This window comes from Ceratotherium simum, chromosome 1 (assembly GCF_057802395.1).
Source record: "Ceratotherium simum simum isolate JZ-2026a chromosome 1, ASM5780239v1, whole genome shotgun sequence".
Classification (NCBI taxonomy): domain Eukaryota; kingdom Metazoa; phylum Chordata; class Mammalia; order Perissodactyla; family Rhinocerotidae; genus Ceratotherium; species Ceratotherium simum.
In genome coordinates, this window is record NC_141900.1 from 2,355,264 (window position 1) to 2,374,446 (window position 19,183).

The window sequence follows — 19,183 nt, forward strand, 5'->3', positions numbered from 1 at the left end:
CCACGATGGCTGCAGCGGAGGGCGTTGAGAACAGCCTCGGAAAAACTCAGAAACCGCTCGTCTTTCTCTGCAAACGTGTACACCACCCCGGGCACACGCGTCAACAGGTACATCAGCCGCCTCCTAGAAGCCCGCCAGCCAGAGCTGGAGATGGCGGACCTGAACTTCTTCACCCTGAAGTACAAGCAAGCTGAGCGAGAGCGAAAGGTAGGTGACCAGGGCTCCAGAGTGGCTGGCAGTCCCCGGGGCTCCTCAGACGCAGCCGCACGCGCACGGCCCTCCTCCTGGTCTCCGTGGGCACGGCGCTGCCCTTCTCCACGCCGCGATGGCTCCCGGCGTCCCTGCTGCCCTAGAAAGACGCTGCGCGTCTCCCGGGGCCGCCACCTCTGACTGGTGGGTTTCCGTCTCCTAGTACCACCAGCTCCAGGATGAGTACTTCACCAGCGCGGTCGTGCTCGCCCTCACCCTGGCCGCCCTCTTCAGCCTCGTCTACCTTCTGATCATCCCGCAGTAAGTGTTGTCCCTGTGTCCCTCAGTGGGAGGACAAGGTCACCAGGCGTTCTCTTGTGCATGTTCACGTTCGGCTCCTGCACTTACTCTCCCATCACGCGCGACATTTGGCGACAACAGGGCCACACACCAGTTCTCCATTAACTCAAGTGACTAGCTTAGCAGGCTTGATGGCAAGCCGTGGGCCTGCTCACTCTCAGTTTTTAACTTTTAATTTACACAGCTCTTAGACACCCTATATTTTCAGTGTCTCTGTCTACACAACACGCACCAGTGACTTCATGACAAGCCTCTGAGGGAGAAAATGTGCATTGGTTTCTAGGTGTCTGTCATTTTCAGAAATTTTAAATGAGAAAAAGTGCCATCTGGAAAGGAAGAAAAGTATAGTGATTTTAATAACATTTAATCATCATAAGTCAAAGAGATTTTGGCGGTTTTTGTTTTTTGGAAAGGAAGACCCCAGAAAACCTCTACTTTTCTTCCAAATATACCGCTTTCTTAATAAAACCTCCTGAGTGCAGTAGTTGTCTTGTGGTTTTCCAGAAAAGACCTAGAAGCCCCCCCTTCCCGACACTGTGAACCCACGGTGACCACCAGGACGGCCCTAACTGGGGCTCAAGCTTTTTCTAGAAAAGCTGTTCCTGACGAAGCCCAGTAGGAGGGCAGTGCCCAGCAGCCAAGTCTGTGCAACTACAGTCTTGCCTGCAGGAGGGAAGCACCCCTCGGGAACTCTCAGGACTGGAGAGATCCTGGGGGGGTGGGTAGAAGTTGGGGAGCCCTAGGGGCCCTCCCTTAGAAGAGGATCAGCGTGGGCAGGTCCCCAGAGACAACTGCTTCTTCCTGGGGGCCGGGGGACTTGGTGGGGGAGCGGGGTGGATTCCCAGGCACCTCTTGGCCCTCTCCTTGCCCGGTCCACAGTGACCACATCTTCTGTCCCTAGGAACTTGGCCGTCCTGCTCCTGCTGGTGTTCTGCATCTGCTTCCTGGTGGCCTGTGTCCTATACCTGCACATCACCCGGGTCCAGGTACGTGAGTGTGTGTATCCTGTACCTGCACGTCACCCGGGTCCAGGTACGTGAGTGTGTGTGTCCTGTACCTGCACATCACCTGGGTCCAGGTTCGTGAGTGTGTGTGTCCTGTACTGCATGTCACCTGGACAGGCATGTGCGCTGCCTCCCCCTGATGCTTGGCAGGACAGGTAGGGTGGTGGAGGCAGTTCGTCCCCTCACCCTCCTGGCAGGTAGAAAGAGTTGCCATGTAGCAGGAGCTCATTACCCCTCATCGTGTGCTGGATGCTATTTGGAGTTTGGGGAGCGTGCCCCATGGACGCAGTGGCCGGAGACCGATGGCAATTGAATAACATGAACCCAAGGTGCAGTGCTGTTCTCCGGAGTGGGGAGTCCCGTGGGGACAGGAGAGCAATGGCTTGTTGTGCGCGCCTGTGTAGACTGGGGTGTTCACGCTCTCGAGGGTCCTTCGCTGGCTTGCTCTTGCTGGCGTGCACTCTTGGAGCCGGGGATTGAGCTCGCAGCCCCGTGCTGCCTGTGGCTCCTGGGAGAGGACTGTTTGTTCTAGTCCTGCGTTCCTGTCCCATCCTGAGCCTTCATTTCCAAATGTCCCATCTCCCCACTGCACCCCCAGTTGTCACGTCTGGCAGGCCCAGTGTTATTTTTGCATAATTGTTGGAAACAGCAACTTCTTGAGAAGATTAAATCTAGTTTTATTTAACTTCTTCATTATTCACAGGTAACATCTTTTTTTTAAGTAAAAAAAAATGCTGTTTATTCAAACCACATTCCCAGCTCTTTGACTTCCACAGACAGAGTGACATTTGTTTTGGTAACCCTTGACATATCCCACTTCAGATAAGACTTCTTTATTCACATAATTTCAAGTGAAAGCATGACAGATGGATGCTAATTTCTAAAGCTTGCCACACTGTCCCCAGGGCTGGGAACCTGTGTGCCTGATGGTGGACACAGTTCCCTCTGCAGAGGCAGCGCCAGGCTCCACCAGCCCCTTTCTTTCTGAGCGTCGACTCTCCCCCTCGCCCTCCTCGTGGGCCTGAGCGTTTTTCCTAAGTGTGTGATTTTGAAGCATCAGGTCTTCCTGGGAGCTGCAGTGGGCGGGCTCGGGGCCGATGGGCAGGAAGCAGAGTGGGGGGAGCATGCACGGTTCTGACAGCAGGTGGCTTAGGTTCACCGACCGGTGTGCCCGTCAGGGTCTGATCCTCAGCTCTCACACTTACTCGGCAGGCCATGCGCTCGGCTCTGCGTTCACCGTGGGGGCTTGTGCAGAAGATTGCAGGGCTGGGGAGGAGTGGGGCCCCAGCAGACGGGGGCAAGCAGAGGCCCAGCGTGGGCCAAGGAAGGGAGACACGGCCGCACATGCAGGTGGGATCAGCTCCACTGCAGCGGCGCATCCCCGAGAAAGCCTGGGAGGCAACTGGACAGAGTGCTGTCCTCTCTGACATGGGAGGAGGCCACAACCTGGGCGCCTGGGCAGGTGTGGCAACTCCGTGGCCACCTGGGACCTCTGCCTACCCGATTGGCTTGCCCATCGCTAGGGGCTGCCAGCTCTGGAGCCTCAGTGTCTCTGTGACATGGGGTGGGGTTGGGAATAGAAGCCGACATTCATGAAGCACTGGGAGCAGGGTCTGGCACACAGTAGGCTCAACTGAAACCCTTGTTCTTAGAGCAGGAGGAGAGGCTGGAAAAGCCAAGGGACTGGTCAGCAGGGCCTAATCCCGTCAATTCTGAGGCCACGGGGCCTGGACGGGGGAGGGGATGCTCCACAGGCTGCGATGGCACGTGAGGGTCTGCAGTGAGGGCTAGAAAGGGGCAGAGCTGGACCAGCTGGACATGAGGACCCATGTGAGACTGCGCTGCTGGCCGAGGCCATTTCTGCAGCGGTGCTGGCCCTGGGTGGGCGCGATGGGTCCAGGGCTGCCACGGGCCGGGCCAGGAGGAGGAGTGCTGGGAAAGGATAGAGGGAGATGTGCACTGGACCGGTCACTGGGCATCTGCAGGTTTGGGGTGCGCTTCGCTCTCTGGGGCTCCACACCTCCCAGGGCTTGCTGGTTCCGGGGACGTGAGTGCGACGTGGCCTGGAAGGTGGCCAGCGTGTGCCTTGGACAGGCACCCTCATTCTTCCCACCCGAGCCTGGTGCCAACGGTCGCTCTTCAGCCTCGTGTTTCCGTCCTCCTCCCTGGAGCTGGAATCTGCTGCCCTAGTCGTGCCGTAGCGGTCCTCTGGGCATGCGGGGACCCTGCAGGAGGGTGGGGTCCGGGCCTTGGGCTTTCTCCCCTCCCTGCTGCTGGGGAGGGCCTGCCTGGGGAGAGGCAGTGTCCCGGTGTCCCGTCCTGCCCAGACCCAGAGTGCCTGCAGGGTGGGGAAGGGCCAGGACGCTTGCCTGCCACGGCTGGGCTTCAGACTGTGAAGTCGTTTTCTGTGAGGTGTGAACAGAAATGAATGGAAACGTCCTCCTGCACCAAACGTCGTCAGGTTTCAGCTGTGTGTCTGTGGGCCGCGATATAAAACAGGTTTCTTAATTTGCCACCTGGGCAAAGGCTCTGGAGACCCTGCTCCCTTGCAAGGGCGTTTTCTGCAGAGCCGGAGCATGTCCCATGGCGCTGAGAATAAAGCCAGGAGCACGGGGCTGAGGGGAGAGGTCTATGGTTGTGTGGTTGTCCCATTTGCCTAAGGGGTTTAAACTCCGCAGCCACGTGGCTCAGGCGCAGTGGGGTCATCGGCAGAGCGTCGCCCACGTTAGGACTGATTGTCCATGGTGCTGGGCAGCTGCTCTCCTCCCGCCGTCCTTCTGTGCACACTGAGCTTCCCTCCGTATGTTGTCCTGGGCATGGCTTATTCCTTGGCTTCTCCTCTCTGCAGAGAACACATGTCTTGCTCCAGATTTGCACAGCATCCCCAGTTCCGCTTTGTGGCCTTGCCACACTGCTGGGAGCCTGCGTGAAATTCAGCTCATGCTGTGAACAGCCCTTCTTGCTGTGGCTTTCGGGGTGCTCACACTCACCACTGCTGTAGAGTCACTTTCTGAAACAGTGTCGTTGTTTGTGGCTGTGTGGGCAGTGTGCTTTGAGGATGTTCTAACAACCAACAACCAACTGGGCCACGTCTGACTAATTGTAGATCATGTTCTGGGAGAATTTTGCATTGTTTATGTCAGATCAGCTTTTTTCTGTAGTATGATAGACTATTTTTCATGCTGTTTTTTGTCTGTGGATAAATATATATATATATATATATGTATATATCTCATGAAAGAGAACTGATAAGCATTACCCAAATTAACTATAAAAAAAGTAGGCCATCAGGCTTCAGAATTACAGACAACTCTCCTTAAAATTTGTGTGTTTCTGCTCTTCTAAGAGCTCACAGCAAACAAGCTCCAACTCCATGTTGGTCCATATGATCGTCATTGCTCAACTTTCAGATGTGTTTGATCAAACACATTTGTAGGATCAGGTGTGTAGCACTGACTGAGGAGGATCTTAGTACTCCATGGCCAGTAGTCAGAGATCCCTCACTGGGGTGTGATCCAGGTGGCACACCTCCCCTCTCTGGAAGAATATTATTTTGCAAGTAACCAAATAGCTAGCTCAAACAATTTTAAATGATAAAGGGAATTTATTGGTTCATGTATTCAGAAAAACCAGAGGGGAAGAAAGGGAGGGAGGGACAGGGAGGTAGGGAGGGAGGGCCCGGGGTTGGTTTTGGTTTTATCCAATGACTCCATTCTGCCACCTGAGACCTATTTCTCTCTGGGTCCTCTCCCTGCCCATACAGGCCTGGCCCCAGCCCAAGGCTGGCCTCCCTTGGAGTGGCCCAAAGACATCAGCAGCCCAGCTGTACGTCCACCCACCACATCCACGACCACCCACCACATCCACAGTGGGGAGGATGCCTCTCTGGCACCTCCCTCAAAAGAACCCAAATGCTTCCTCTCAGTGGCCCCAGCAAACCTGGCCTCTGTCAGTCAGAGTCCCTCAGAGAAGCAGCACCTCACCAAGAGGGTGTCCGTGCATTCCTCCCGCGTAGAAAGTGTTCCTTGTAGGGATTTGCCCTTCTACCATTGCAGAGCTGGTTTCAGCCTCTGGTGGAGTTTGAAATCCCTGGGGCAGGAGAGGAGAGCACGTGGGTGTAAAGAGGGAGCCCACGAGGACACACTTTCTCTGTCCTGCTCCTCAGGGTTCCCACACCTCCCCCACGCCCTGATTCTAAGGCTGCCCCACCATGGCCACTTTGTTCTTGAGCCCATTGGGGGATGACAGGGGTGGCTGGGGAAAGAGGCTGACTGGTATCCACAGAACAGGTCATCCTATCCACTTGATTATTAAAGTCTCCTCTGCTGAGGTCACCCTTTAGTGAACATTCACATGAGGCATAACTATCTTCACTTTTTTGCCTATTGAAAGAGGTCTATCCACATATTTCTCCTGCAAATTTCCTTGTTACCAATTTTCTAATCATGTTCCTTCCAAGTCCCTGACCATCCAGCCAAACCATTGGCCACCGCCCATGAATCCTTATACAATCACATGTCTGACCATTTCTCCTTCTAAGCAAAGTGCACAGCCTGGTGCACTGGGAGGACTTCTCCTTCAGGGGTGTCCCAGAGAGAGGCTGCCTTGCTGTAGCCATGCACTTCTGGGTGGGGCCTGCATATCATACAGATCCACCCGTAAACCAGGCTCGAGTCTTCTCTTCCTCTGTCGACTGATGGTAGGGAACTCCTCGTGAGGCTACAGGTGCAGGCTGGGGGAGAGAAGGCAGTGTGGCAGGAGTGGGGACCGTGGGCCTTTGGGTCACTTCTTCATGTAACTTTCTCGTGCCTTCAGGGCCTGCTCGGGCCTGATCATATATGTGCCACTTCCATTTGATGAAGGAGTGCTGCTGTGCGCACCCCACTTTATGGCTCGGTGGATCAGACAACCCCAGCTCGTGTTGGTCAGCTCAGGTCTCATGCCAACTTGGTGGCCCGTGGTCGAGTGTTTGGTCTTGAGTGAGGCCCAGTAGCAGGCCAAGAGCTGTTTCTCAGCAGGAGAGTAGTCGCCTCCAGAGAAGGACAGCGCTTGCTCCAAACTCTATTCCGGGCCTGAGTGTGGTTCACATATCGGAGCGGCCAGCAGTTCCTACCCACCACGGAACTCCCGCAGTGGTGGGAGCCGGTGAAACAGCTGTGTGAGGCTGTGGTGGAGCTCGCAGTGCCTGGGGCCGGCAGTGGAGAGGGGAGATGGGGGTTGAGAGAGGTGAGCAGGAACAAGCTAGATCCTGTGAGTCTGAGCTGGCTGGGGCCCACGTCTCCGTTCTCACGTGTTGGGAGTCCTGGAGCTGAGCACACAGCTGGCTGGGGGTCAGGGACCCTGAATCAGGGCCCAGGAGAAGGGTGACTAAATCCTGCAAAGCCTCAGCCCCCTGCATTCTTGTAGGCCCACGTCACATCCCCGACCATGCTCTTGTAACCTGGAGAGGCACTGTGCCTATGGGTGCATTAAATGGGGCCCCTGTGAGGCTGAGTGGGGTCAGCAGCCCCTAAAGTATGGAGTTTTGTGAGAAGAGCGGATACCTGAATGAAATTCTGAATGCTGTTGGCAGGATGGGTGGGGAAAGTCAATGCTTAGGGGCAGCTAAGTGCCCACTCCATCCAGAGAAAGCAATGCTTCCTGGCTGCCTCCACAGTGTGGGGATGTAACGTGAAACGAGGTGATGCTCGAGAAAACTGTAAAGTACTCTAGACCCAGATGCTGACGGTTCGTTGGCATTCTTATTCCAGAGACCATTAACGTAGCGCTGGTACTCAGTGGGCAGGAAACAAATCCGTAAGTGTTGAATGAATTAATCCACGATTCAATAAATAACCATCTATAAATAACCGATTGTGTGAGCGGTTAAAATTTGCCTTGTTTGGTGTTGAATCAATAGAGCTCAAAGAGAGCAATGGGCCCACAGAATGCACATGGGCGGTTGTACGTCCTAGATGTGAAATATCCATGGGAACCTGCCACCGTTTGGCCATTTAGACCACACAAGTGGGAGTGGCGGGTTCACCCTGGTAGGCCTCAAGCATTTTGGCGCCCCTGAGCCTTGCATAGCTGCCCTGACCTGGTCCTGGCAGGCCCCTCCTCCGGCGTTGCAGACCTGGCCCCAGGCAGCCTCCATCTGCAGCCTCTGTGCACCCCGGGCAGGCCTGTCTGGCCTTGGCCCTCCACTCACCGCCTCCCAGGAGACTTTTGTTCTGTTTTCGTCTTCCCGCAGCATCGGGGGCCACACCCCACTCACGGTGCTGCCCCAGGGCTCCTGCAGCTTGCCTGGCCAGGAGGAGCCCCTCCAGTGCTTGCTGAAGGAACCAATGACCTCAGCTGGCTGGGGGCCCAAGTCTCGTGGCCTGCATCCATGTCTTATCTTGGAGATAAGACTGGGAGGGAAGTGAGATACATCAGGTCAATAAGAAGACTGGCCCCAACACAGAACAGCTCTTCTTTCTGAGAAGAGCAGAGGAAGCCAGTGTTTCAGCAAACACAACAGTGTTGGGGCCTAGGGAACCTAGAACTGGGACCCAGATCCATAACCACCACTGTGTGAACTGGAGCAGCCCTCTCGGTGTCCCGGTCCGTAGGGCGAGTGGTGTGGGCTGGTGGTGTCTGGGCTGAGCTTCCTCACCTGTAGAGCGGGGACAGCAATGATCCCGACCTCACAGGGTAGAATGATGAGAGGGACAGCCGTGTAGACGGCCCAGGGTACCCTGGCTGGGCCAGGGTCTCATTAGTGTTTTCTGTAAGGTCCCTGTGTCCTTATTTTTATTTTTATTTCTAATTTCAGGAGTGTGAATCTAAAAAGAACTTCTGACTTTTATCCGTGAAATCATATGTTGAGTATTGCAAAATGTATTTAAGTAGATTTAAAATGAAATTTCTAATAATGTAACAAAAATTATATTAAACCTGTGTGAAGAAAATGATAAAACTTAGTTAAAGGAGATAAAAGAAGACAGACATAAATGGAAATTCTTACCATTTCTGAGACAAAAGGATTCGATATTATGCAAGTGTCAAGTTAATCTATTCAGTTAATTTCAGTACCAATCAAAGTCACAGTGCAGGGGCAGGGGGGAGGTGTTGCTCTTTTTACTTTAAAGACTTCAGTTCGTTTTTTTAATTTTGGCAATTATTTCACCTAGGATATTAAATATGTGAAAACAACCAAGAAATTTGTGTGGAGGATGAATAGTGGGTGAGAATCTAACAGTATTCAGATTGCTCTGTGCATTCTGTAATGTGAATGATTTACTGTGAACAGGAACAACTTTGTAGTAACATGCTACTTTTAAAATGATGCTTTACGGGGCCGGCCTGGTGGTGTAGTGGTTAGGTTCGCGTGCTCCACTTTGGCGGCCCGGGGTTCGCAGGTTTGGATCCTGGGCATGGACCTATGCACTGCTTATCAAGCCGTGCTGTGGCAGGTGTCCCACATATAAAGTAGAGGAGGATAGGCATGGATATTAGCCCAGGGCCAATCTTCCTCAGCAAAAAGAGGAGAATTGGCAACAGATGTTAGCTCAGGGCTAATCTTCCTCACAAAAAATAAAATAAAATAATGCTTTATTGTGCAGTGTTTTCCAGGGTGCCTGACGATCCAGATTCGCACTGTCCTGTGTATTTTCATAGTGGTCTTAATCTACTCTGTGGCCCAAGGATGTGTGGTGAGCATCTCTGACTTGCAGCAAGGGCTGGGTGTGGCAAGAGAGTGAGGTGCAGGGATGACAAGGCACCTACAGGAGCCGTGCTGGAGGGCTTGGCCCAGAGACGAGGAGGAGGCAAGGGAGTCAGAGACAGGCCTGGGGGTGCCCAAGGAAGCCAGGGGAGGGGACTGCATCCAGCAGAAGAAATGAAACCTCCTGGTAAAGGAAGACCTGCCCCTTCATAGTGTGCGGAGGACAGAAGTTGGGGCAGAGTAATAGGACAGAGCGAGGGCAGGAGTAACAAGGTGGAAGTAGGGCAGGAGTAACAGGATGGAGGTAAGGTGTGAGTAACAAGGTGGAGGTAGGGAAGGAGTAACAGGATAGAGGTGGGGCAGGAGTAACAGGATGGAGGTAGGGTGGGAGTGACAGGGTGGAGGTGAGGTGAGAGTAACAGGATGGAGTTGGGGCAGGAGTAACAGGATGGAGGAGGGTGTGGGAGTAACAGGGTGGAGGTGGGGTGAGAGTAACAAGATGGAGGTGGGGTGGGAGTCACACGGTAGAGGTGGGTTGAGAGTAATAGGATGGAACTGACAGGTTTTGAGGAGGCTAGCAGGGGTCTCGTGGCCCTGACCTAGCTCCTAGGGCCCCTGCTCCCCCTCGGCAGTGAGGGGCCTTGAAGTCTGTGAGCACGTGGGAGTGTCTTAGGCCCCACTGGTGGCACTTGGGGCAGTGAGTCAGAGTGGGAGACTGCAGGGAATTTGGGGAGGATGGCCGGCTGCCTGTCCTGAGCAGGGCCTCTCCTATGTGCCTTGCCCCTCCATACCCCTTCAGGTGGGCTGCCTGCCCTGGGCCTGGAGCTCCAGTCCCAACGGGTCCCTGGTGTTCCTGTCGTCTGGCAGCCGGATTCCAGTGCTGCCTGCCCCGCCCTGCGAGTCTGCACCCCACGCCCTGCTCTGCGGCCTGGTGGGCACCCTCCCACTGGCCATATTCCTGCGAGTCTCCTCCTTGCCCAAGATGATCCTGCTGTCCGTGCTCACGGCGTCCTACATCCTGGTCCTGGAGCTCAGCGGGTATACCAAGGCCATGGGGTAGGTGTGTGGCTTCCGCTGGAACAGACCCGCGTGGATGTTGTGAACATGTGCGCAGTGCTGTGGTCCACTTTGCTGATTAGGAAGCTCATTGGTTTCGTGATTTCTCCCTTTCAGCCCAAATTCCAGCAAGGCCTTGGGTTTCCCGGCGAGACGTGGCTCTCAGCCTGGGTCAGTCCTAGGTGCCACTGTGGGTGTCACGTCTGAGGGGCACTCTGTGGACGGGTCTCATGTTCGATGACAAAGTCTTCACAGTGACATGGATTTTCTTCCTCATCTTCCCCAAGGGGCGGCACCGTCTCCGGGCACAGCTTCGAGCCAATTGTGGCCATCCTGCTGTTCTCGTGCACGCTGGCCCTGCATGCCCGGCAGGTGGACGTCAAGCTGCGGCTGGACTACCTCTGGGCCGTGCAGGCAAGATGAGCCCTTTCTACTTGGGGGGTTGACAAAGTAGCCCCTTGGGAGTGGGTGTCAGGTGGGGGCTTCCTGCTGGACCCTGGCGAGCTGTGTGGGAGGGCACTGTGGGCTGGGCAAGGAGTGGGAGTGGGGCTGGTGGGAAGCCAGCACAGGAGGGCTGGAGGGACTGGTTGATGAACCCTGTGTGATGGTCACAGTTTCGTGATTATGAGAGCAGTGAGCTCGCTGTCCCCAGAGGTGTTCCAGCAGAGGGGTGGTGGTACAGAGGGGCTCAGCCTCTGCTGGGCTGGATGTGACACCGGGTCTCGTCAGGGTCGTGGGAAACTCCAGAAAATGCCGAATCTCACACAGCCCACCCCAGATTTAGTAGGCCTGTAGGTGGGGGCAGGAATCTATATTTTCAACGAGTACACTGGGAAATTCTGACACAAGAGGTGTATGGGAGGCTGAGGAGTAATGGACATGTGAGCTGTCCCGGGCCTTGACCCCCGAGGAGGCAGGCGGTGACCGGCAGAGCCCTGCCCACCTGCCATGTAGAGGCGCACTGGGCATAGCCCAGGTCCACTTCTGGGCTCCCACAAAGAGTGGGAGCAGGGCCGATGGGAAGCCACCAGGCCATGTGGTGTGGTGTCTCTGTGCGCCCCCTCATCACTGGCTCTGTGTCCCTGGCTCTGGGAGCTGAGGCTGACGAGGTTTCACACCCAGGCTTCTGGCATTCAAACTTCGTCTGCTCACCTTGCAAACTTCTTGACCCTGAGCAAATGGCTGCCCTTTGGTTTCCTGGTCTAACGATGGGGAGGGGCGTGCAGTAGAATGCAGGCTGATGAATGTTAGCGTAAGACAGTCTTTTTTTTTTGACACATGAAGAAGCAACATTTAATTCTATTTAGTCCTCATGGCAACCCTGCCCAGGAGGTAGGATTACAGATGGGGAATGAGGCATGGACGTAACGAACCCAGGGCCTGAGCCATGATGACCGGGGTCCGAGCAGGTCTGAGGCAGGTGGGAGAGTCCTCATACCAGGGGCCTCAGCAGGGTGTCTGACACCGGATGGGCACAGCCCACAGGGCACGGGGAGGAGCTGGTGACCAGTGGCACACAGGTGGCCAGGTGCACCCCACCGTCACCCCACAGACTCTCCCAGCCGTGGGACAGGCTCAGACACACCTGGTGGGGGCCAGGCTACTCCTGTGCTGCCTGCTGGCATCCTTGCTCCAGGAAGATGGACGAGGCCTGACGGTTTGACGTACACGTTCCTGGGGCTGAATGGGTGGTGGATGGGCAGTGGCTGAGGTCCCGGTTAGCTGCTTCGGGCAGGCAGGCGGGGGTTGGGCCTGGAGTTAGGTGGTCCTCATCCTGAATCTCAGCCACTCACTTTGGGTCTATGTGACTCTGCTCCCCGGCCAGCAGTAAATTGAGGTGTTGGCCCTAATCCAGTGTGTGAGCGTGTTGGTCAGGTTCTGCAGAGAAACAGCCAATCGGATATAGAAAGAAAGAGAAGAGGAAATTTATAACAAGGATTGGCTCTTGCGATTAGGGAGGCCGAGAAGCCCTGCCATCTGCAGTCTGCAGTCAGAGACCAGGACAGCCGAGGGTGCAGTTCAGTCTGAGTCCAAATGTCAGAGAATCAGGAACGCTGATGTCCGAGGGGAAGATGGACCTCCCAGCTCAGGCAGAGAGCCAGTTCTCCCTTCTGCAGCCTTTTTGTTCTATTTGGGCCCCGAGGGATTGGATGGTGTCCACCCACACCTGGGGGAGGGCCATCTGCTTTAGTCGGTCCATCCGTTCGTATGCTGATCTCTCCATAGACACCCGCACAGACACACCCAGCAATAACATGCACCAGCCATCCGGGCACCCCTTAGTCGGTTCAGGTGGACACAGAACATTTACTGTCGCATGAGCAGTAATTGCAGCTTCCCTCTCCTCCTGCTCGGCCGCGGGCCTGGTGCTCGGGAGGTGCCCGGCACGCCTGAGCAGCCTGCAGACACTGTGGTACCACGTCTGACAGTCCCACCCTTTGGGCAAATGACCACTCTGACAAAAACCATGAAAATTGTTGTTTTCCCTCTAGTTTAATTAACCTGTAAAACACAGAAGCCAACTAAGCAGGTTTCTGTCAGCACATGAGGGCAGGTTGTATATTCAAGGTCACAAGGAATTATTCTGTCACTCTGGGTAAACAAAAGGAAGAAAATGTGTGTGCACGTGTGTGTGTATTCCAGGTATATACGTATATCTGTCTATATACATAAACATACCTGTCTACCTATATGCACACACAGATGTGTTAGGAGAAAATCATGGTTTGTTTATTCTTTATTTATGTAACAGCTTTACTGAGCTATAATTCACATCCCACACAGTCCACCCATATAAAGTGTACAATGAGATGGTTTTCAGTGTATTCACAGAGCTGTGCAACCATCACCACAATCAATTAGAGAACCCTGTCCCCGTTAGCAAGGGCTCCCCATTTCTCCCCACCCCCAGCCCTAAGCAACCACTAGTCTACTTTCTGCCCCTGTGGATTTGCCTATTTCATTTATTTTTCAACCTGTTTGCTAAGTTAGTGCCTGTTCTGTGCAAATCCCCACCTGGTGTGTGCCCAGGGAGACCCCTGGTTCTAAGGGGCCTGCAGCCCAGCACTGTCATCACTCCACACCTGGATTCTGGATGCCAGGCGGGCGGGGGCCGCTGAGATCTGGGCCCCTGGGCCCCCTCTCCACGGAGCAGGGACACCCAAGATGGGTTTTCTGGACAGCGTGGGCCCCAAATCCCGCTGCAGACTGGGCGGGGCCTCTGGTGCAGGCATGCACATGGAAACATCCTCCTCTCCTCAAGAGAGATGGGCTGCCGCAGGCATCACTCATGAGAGCCCACCGCTAACCGCGAAGCCCCCAGGGCTTCTTGAGGCCTCCTGGATGCTAGAGACTCGACTGTGGGAGGATGAGGGGCTGGTGTTGAGGGAAGGGGACAAGGCCTGGGGCAGGAAGGGAACCTTCACAGAGACCCCAAGTGGAGAGGTGGCAAGGAGGCTGTTGAGGGGTCAGAGCCTCAGTCCTCCGTGGGCAGGGCTGATGGACTGCCTTAGAGCCAGGACGGCAGGATCCTATCCCCATCTCTAGAAGGCAGCCGGGCAGTGGAGCCAGACAGAGCCAGGGGGCAGTGGAGGCACCCTGGGGGGAGCACCCACACAGCCACAAAGGCTGCCAGGAGGGTGCCTTGGAAGTGGCCCTATGGGGCCTAGCCATGGTTGGGCATCAGGCAAGGGGGCCGTGGTAGAGGTGGGAGTGGTCTCAGGCACGTGTCACTCAGTCTGGGCAGAGGGCATGCTCCATTCGGGTGAGGTCGAGAGAGCTGGTGGCATGTGGACCATCTGAAAGGTGGGCGGGTGTAGGGCAACCCCAGGCTGGTGCAGTGGTGGGGGCACCACAGTGGAGCATCCCTGTCCCAGAACTTGGAGGCAAGGTGGGCCACCAGACAGGATTTACGAACTTCGGCCAAGGGACATGGCCAGACTGCAGCGACCATGCCAGGAGGGACCCAGCATGCTCTCCTCCCTCACTCCCTACTCCTGCTGGCCCCCCACACTGGCTGAACCAAACTGGAAGCAGGCGGCAGGGGGGCCTGTTGGTGGAGTCTTCGGCTGGGCCCCGGTCAGAGCAGATGCCAGTGGAAGAGGCCAGTACACACACTAGTTCCTGGACAGGAGTCTGGACGCTGCAGTTAGCCAAAGCCGCTCCAGGTCACGGAGAGCAGCCTCTTTGTGGCTGGCTGTGCTCAGGAGTTTGGTCTTGCCCAGCTGTGGCTGGCTATCCAGGGAGACCAGGCTGGCTGGTCCCTGAGATGTGTCCACATGCCGTCAGCTGGCCCCTCTGGTTTGAGGACTTTCAGTTAGGATTACCTGCTCAGAGCTTGACAAGAGCGGACTTAGGATGAGCCGGGAAGAGCCGGGCTGGCCTGGAGGTGTGCAAGACTCGGGTCTCCGACTCGATGACTCGGTGCCTGCCCTGCACTTCTCGCTCACAGGGTCACCGAGGCCCTGGCCGTTGGCTCTTGGGAGGGCATTCTCTCTTATCTGGGTTGGCATTGGTGTCCCTCTAAATGTCATTAAGCGCACTGGTTGCCTGACACTGCCCTGGGATTCTCCACCAACGACACCCCTCACCATATCCTGCCCCACTGTGAGGTGAGCTTTCCAGCGAGGTCAGTGCGAGAGAGCCCCTGTGTGTCACCGGGGAAGGGGCCCTGCACGGGACACACGGACGTGTTGTTCCAAGGGTATGTAGCAGGAAGCGCCGCTGCGCTTTCCCGTAATCCCAGCAAAACAAGGACGTTTCTAGACTTTGCCCGTTTGCCCTCTGGATATTTCAGCATGTTGTGCAGACATCAGAGTGCCTCAAACTGTTGCACAATTGCCAGGCCACGGACTTGCCGGGGTAATTATTTACTGAGACCAGGTTGGTCGTGTAAACCTACACAAACAGACAGGCTTTTCCCTCGTGACGACGTCCTCAGCCTCCTGATCCGTAGCTACCGGAATGCTTCTGTTCCCATGAGATTTTTTCCTTTGAACTCTGGAGATAATCCCGATGCTGTTATGTTATAATTTCGATTATAATAAAACAGCTTCTCTCTCTACCAGTGACTCCTTGATCCGAGGGTCACTCCCATTCGTGCAGCTGCCCTCACGGCGTTCGGAGGGACGGCTGGCACAGACGGAGCTCCTGGTGGTGGAGCCCCGCCAGAGGCCTGCCCCGCCTCCACTCACGTCCCCTCTCCGTTCTCCTCTCCTGTGACAGTGACATGGTCCCCGGGTTTGTGGGGGAGTTCTCGCTACACAAGCCACGGCCCCATCAGCCCTGGGTGGGTGATTGCACTGACGCCTCCCCTTGGGGACCTGCTCTTGCCGGATCAGGGAAGGCCCGGGGAGTAACATCCGTGAGGGCACCGAATCCCTGCAGGGTGGGGAAGCTGCCACGCATCTACCTGGCACAATCCACTTGGTTTCAGCACCATCGAGACTTCACATGGCCTCGTGTTGGAGGGCTTCTCTCAGGACTCCGTCTGGGTTGGAAGAAGGACCCAGGAAAACCTTTATGCAGAAGGAGAGCTCCGGCGGTCGGGGGGCTGCCGTGTGCCCACAGCGTTGGCCCGGCCTCTGTGGGGAGCAGTGTAATGGACCTGACACTCCCGCCCTGGATGGACGAGAAGGTGGCTGTCCTCCAACCCTGAGCACGAGCCGTCCACCCGCAGGCCCTCAGCTCACGCGCAGCCTGACGGGCTTCCATCCCGCTAATGGGTGCCTCTTATCTTCCTCCTGAGTATGGAAATTTTCACCTCGCTGCCTGCCTGGTTCAAAAGAGTAGCAAAATGCTGGTAGCCTCAGTTTTGTGACTGGAAAATGGGGCCTCCCGCTTCGAGGCCCTAGTGACCCTCTGAAGCCGCAGACCCTCTCACCCGAAACGTCACTTGGGTTTCTCGCCATCATGGGGCGCCCACTTCTCCTTTTGCTGTGTGTATGTGCAGTGAAAATTCTCAATGTTCTGCAACAGACTCTATTATATCTACAATCACAAAGACGCACGTTTCTAAGCACAGTTAGTGCAGTGTCGCCACCACCTGTGCCAGGCCAGCGGTGTGGAAAGAGGGAGCGTGAGTCTGGGCCTCTGGCAGGCCTTTCACCCCGTGTCTGCTCCCCAGCAGGCCCATCCTCGCTCCCCGAAGCGGGAGTGCGCCCTGGGCGGCAGCACGGCGCTGGCTTCTCCTCCTCCGCTCTGGGGCCTGTGCTCCTGTCCCGGGCTCTGCTGCCCACTGGAGGTGAGTCCGCATGGACCCTGCCCACGGGCTGCTTTTGGTCAAGGGAGGAGAAGAGAGAGGTCTCTGGAAGGAACAAGAGAATATGAGATAGAAGCTGTGAGGGCCCAGGCAGTGCTGTGCAGCCTGGAAAGGAGCCATTTGCTCTAACCAAGGGCTGAGGAGGGCTTCCTGGAGGAGGGGACATCTGACCTGGTCTTTCCACCCTGGCAGGAAATGCTGACTTTTCTCTGAAAAGGGTAATTCTTGGGCTTGGCTTCCTGATATTTTCGCCTAGGCTGAACGTTCAGGTCCTGAGGCTGAGCCTGATGAGCGCCCAGCACGCCGTATGTTGGTGTGAATGTAAACTCAAGGCTGGGAAGAAGGATCTCGTGATTCTGTCCGCGGAACTTCCATAGAGCGGGAGAGCTCTGTCTTCCTGGCCTCAGTTGCCCTCAGTGCGCAGTGAAGGGTGGACGGTGCGGGGCAGGTGAGAACAGATCTCCCGGACGCAGCCTCGCAGCCTTACCCTCATCCTGAGCCTCTTTACCTTTAAAATAGGAGCCCTGTCTCATCCTGTCTGAAACTCCGAGCACATCCCTGCCTCCGCTTACCTCACTGGCCTCGCCCTAGACGTGAGGCCCGGCCGAGCAGCTAACTCGGATGAGGCTTCCTTAGGGTCAGGTCTCTGTTGTCCAGAGGCAGACCTGCCCCTCCCACTCACCGAGCCAATCCGGCCACTCTGTCTGGGCGGCCACGTTGGAAGTCTCAGTGTGTCTGGGCTTCCTGTGTGCTCGCCAGCACAGGGACCCCAGGCCCGTGGTTGGGTGCTGGCCCCTGGCTGCGACATCGCCATAGCCTCGTTTACGCTGGGGACCCTGAGCCGGGGGAAACTCACAAGAGTGTTTGTTGTCTTTTCGTTTTCTGGAGGGAGTGGAGCAGCAAGATGCTAAGTCTTTATAGAGAGCCACACGCACACACTCACACTGTCACCACACATGCACACTTACACTCTCACACGCACTCACTCCCCAGGGCAGTGCAGAAGACACACCCACGTACCTGCGCCCATAGAGCCTAACTGCAACCTTTGAACATTCACTCTCAACTTCTGATGAAGGTCAGGGGCAGCATTTTTAATACATCAGATTCTTCTTATTTAAACTTAAGATGTCATCTCATAGCATAAGGATGAAAACACGTATGTCAGAAACAGGCCTTCCCTGGACTGCCTTCTGATTTGGGGAGCTGTGGGACTCTGTCCTTGGTTCTGAGCTGAGGGAGGAGATGCGGATCTGCGGGCAGGCAGAGGGGCCGGGACAGGCGGCAGGGATCGAGAGCGGTCAGCCGTCATGTCAGCAGGACTCGACGGGTCGGAAGTGCTGAGCTGGGAGCAGGGGGGACAAGGTGCTGAGCGGTCGGGAGGAAAGCCTCTGTGCACGGTCAACCTGTCACAGAGTGTAGCGTCCTTGGCAGAGGCTGGAGGAGCACCTGGGGGACATGCAGACCAACGGTTCGTAATTACACACGCCCAGGTGCCGGCCCCGGGGCCCAGACCCTCCAACGCACCTTGCCCAGCCCTTCTTTTGTTGGTCATTTCCCTGCATCGCCGTGGTCCTGTAGTTTGGGAAGGGCATGAAGCTGAGAGCCAGCATCAGAGTGACCGCTGTTAGGTCCAGGATCTGAGCTAACGGCAGCATGCTGGATCGATGGACCACACTGGGCAAGGTAGAACTGAGAAGAAATTCTGCTTTTAAACACAGTCCTTTTCGAGCACAGGGCAGAGGCAGCCACTTAGTGATGAGGAGAGAGGCCTGGGCAAGCTGGTTGGGAGGTGTGCACTTGGCTCAAGCCCTGGTCCAGGTCAGTGTCCTGCCTGCCGGGCTGCGCTCTGGGCATCCCAGCGTGAAGGTGTGGGCGCCCTGTGTGAGGTGTCTGGGAAGGTGGTGACTACTTGAGGAGCTGGTCTAGATGGATGCGTTAATCACCTTGGAGGCAGGATGACCTGCTAAATGAAATGCCTCTTGAAATGCTGATATTTGGGGGAACAGCCTTCAGACTAGCCCAGGAAGACCTCGGTATCAGGTCTCACTGCAGACAAGGTTGGAGACAAGGTTGTGCACCCCCACGGGTGGAGGGGTGCACATTAGGGACCTAACCTGCAAGGAGAGAAGGCAAGGGGAAAGGCAGGAAAATCCCGGAGTCAGCCCTTTAGAATCAGTGTCTACACCCGGCATTCTGGGGCTCAGCCCAGTTGTACTGCAGCAACAAACACCCCAGAATGTCAGCATTCATCGTGGATCTGCAGAGGTGGATTCCTCTTTCCTCTGCGTGCCGAGTGCAGTTTAGTGAGGGGACCACGTCATTCTATCCCTTGGGGGTCAGACTGGTAGACACAAGCATCCTCAATCTTTGTGGCCCAGGGAGGGGGTGAGGGCTCTTGCCCAGAAGTGATGCGTGTGTCTCCCTTCCCGTGGCAGTGGCCAGGCCCGGCATGTGGGCTTGTGCAGTCCCCTTGGTCCTTGAGTGGAGGAAGCCAGAGAGTGGAGAATGTCAGGAAGGTCTGCCCCAGAGCCCTTGGCGGGGTGGAGGGAACTGCAGGTGCCCGGGCGTGGGGTCTGACTCCACCCCCCCTCACGCTTCACCCTCCTGACGCCGGGTGGGGCTCCT

The 19,183-nt window shown here is 55.9% G+C and overlaps 1 protein-coding gene across 5 annotated transcripts in view; it reads left to right on the plus strand.

The window, feature by feature from the left end:
- The window catches only part of ADCY1 (adenylate cyclase 1), a 156,137-nt gene that overhangs the window by 103,093 nt on the left and 33,861 nt on the right, over positions 1-19,183 (plus strand). For all 5 annotated transcript variants that reach the window (XM_087430283.1, XM_087430309.1, XM_087430324.1 and 2 more), the window contains 6 exons: positions 16-207; positions 413-510; positions 1,451-1,535; positions 9,140-9,229; positions 10,040-10,296; positions 10,584-10,710. In XM_087430283.1, coding sequence (XP_087286409.1) covers positions 16-207; positions 413-510; positions 1,451-1,535; positions 9,140-9,229; positions 10,040-10,296; positions 10,584-10,710 — 849 coding nt within the window. The remainder of the gene's footprint in view (positions 1-15; positions 208-412; positions 511-1,450; positions 1,536-9,139; positions 9,230-10,039; positions 10,297-10,583; positions 10,711-19,183) is intronic.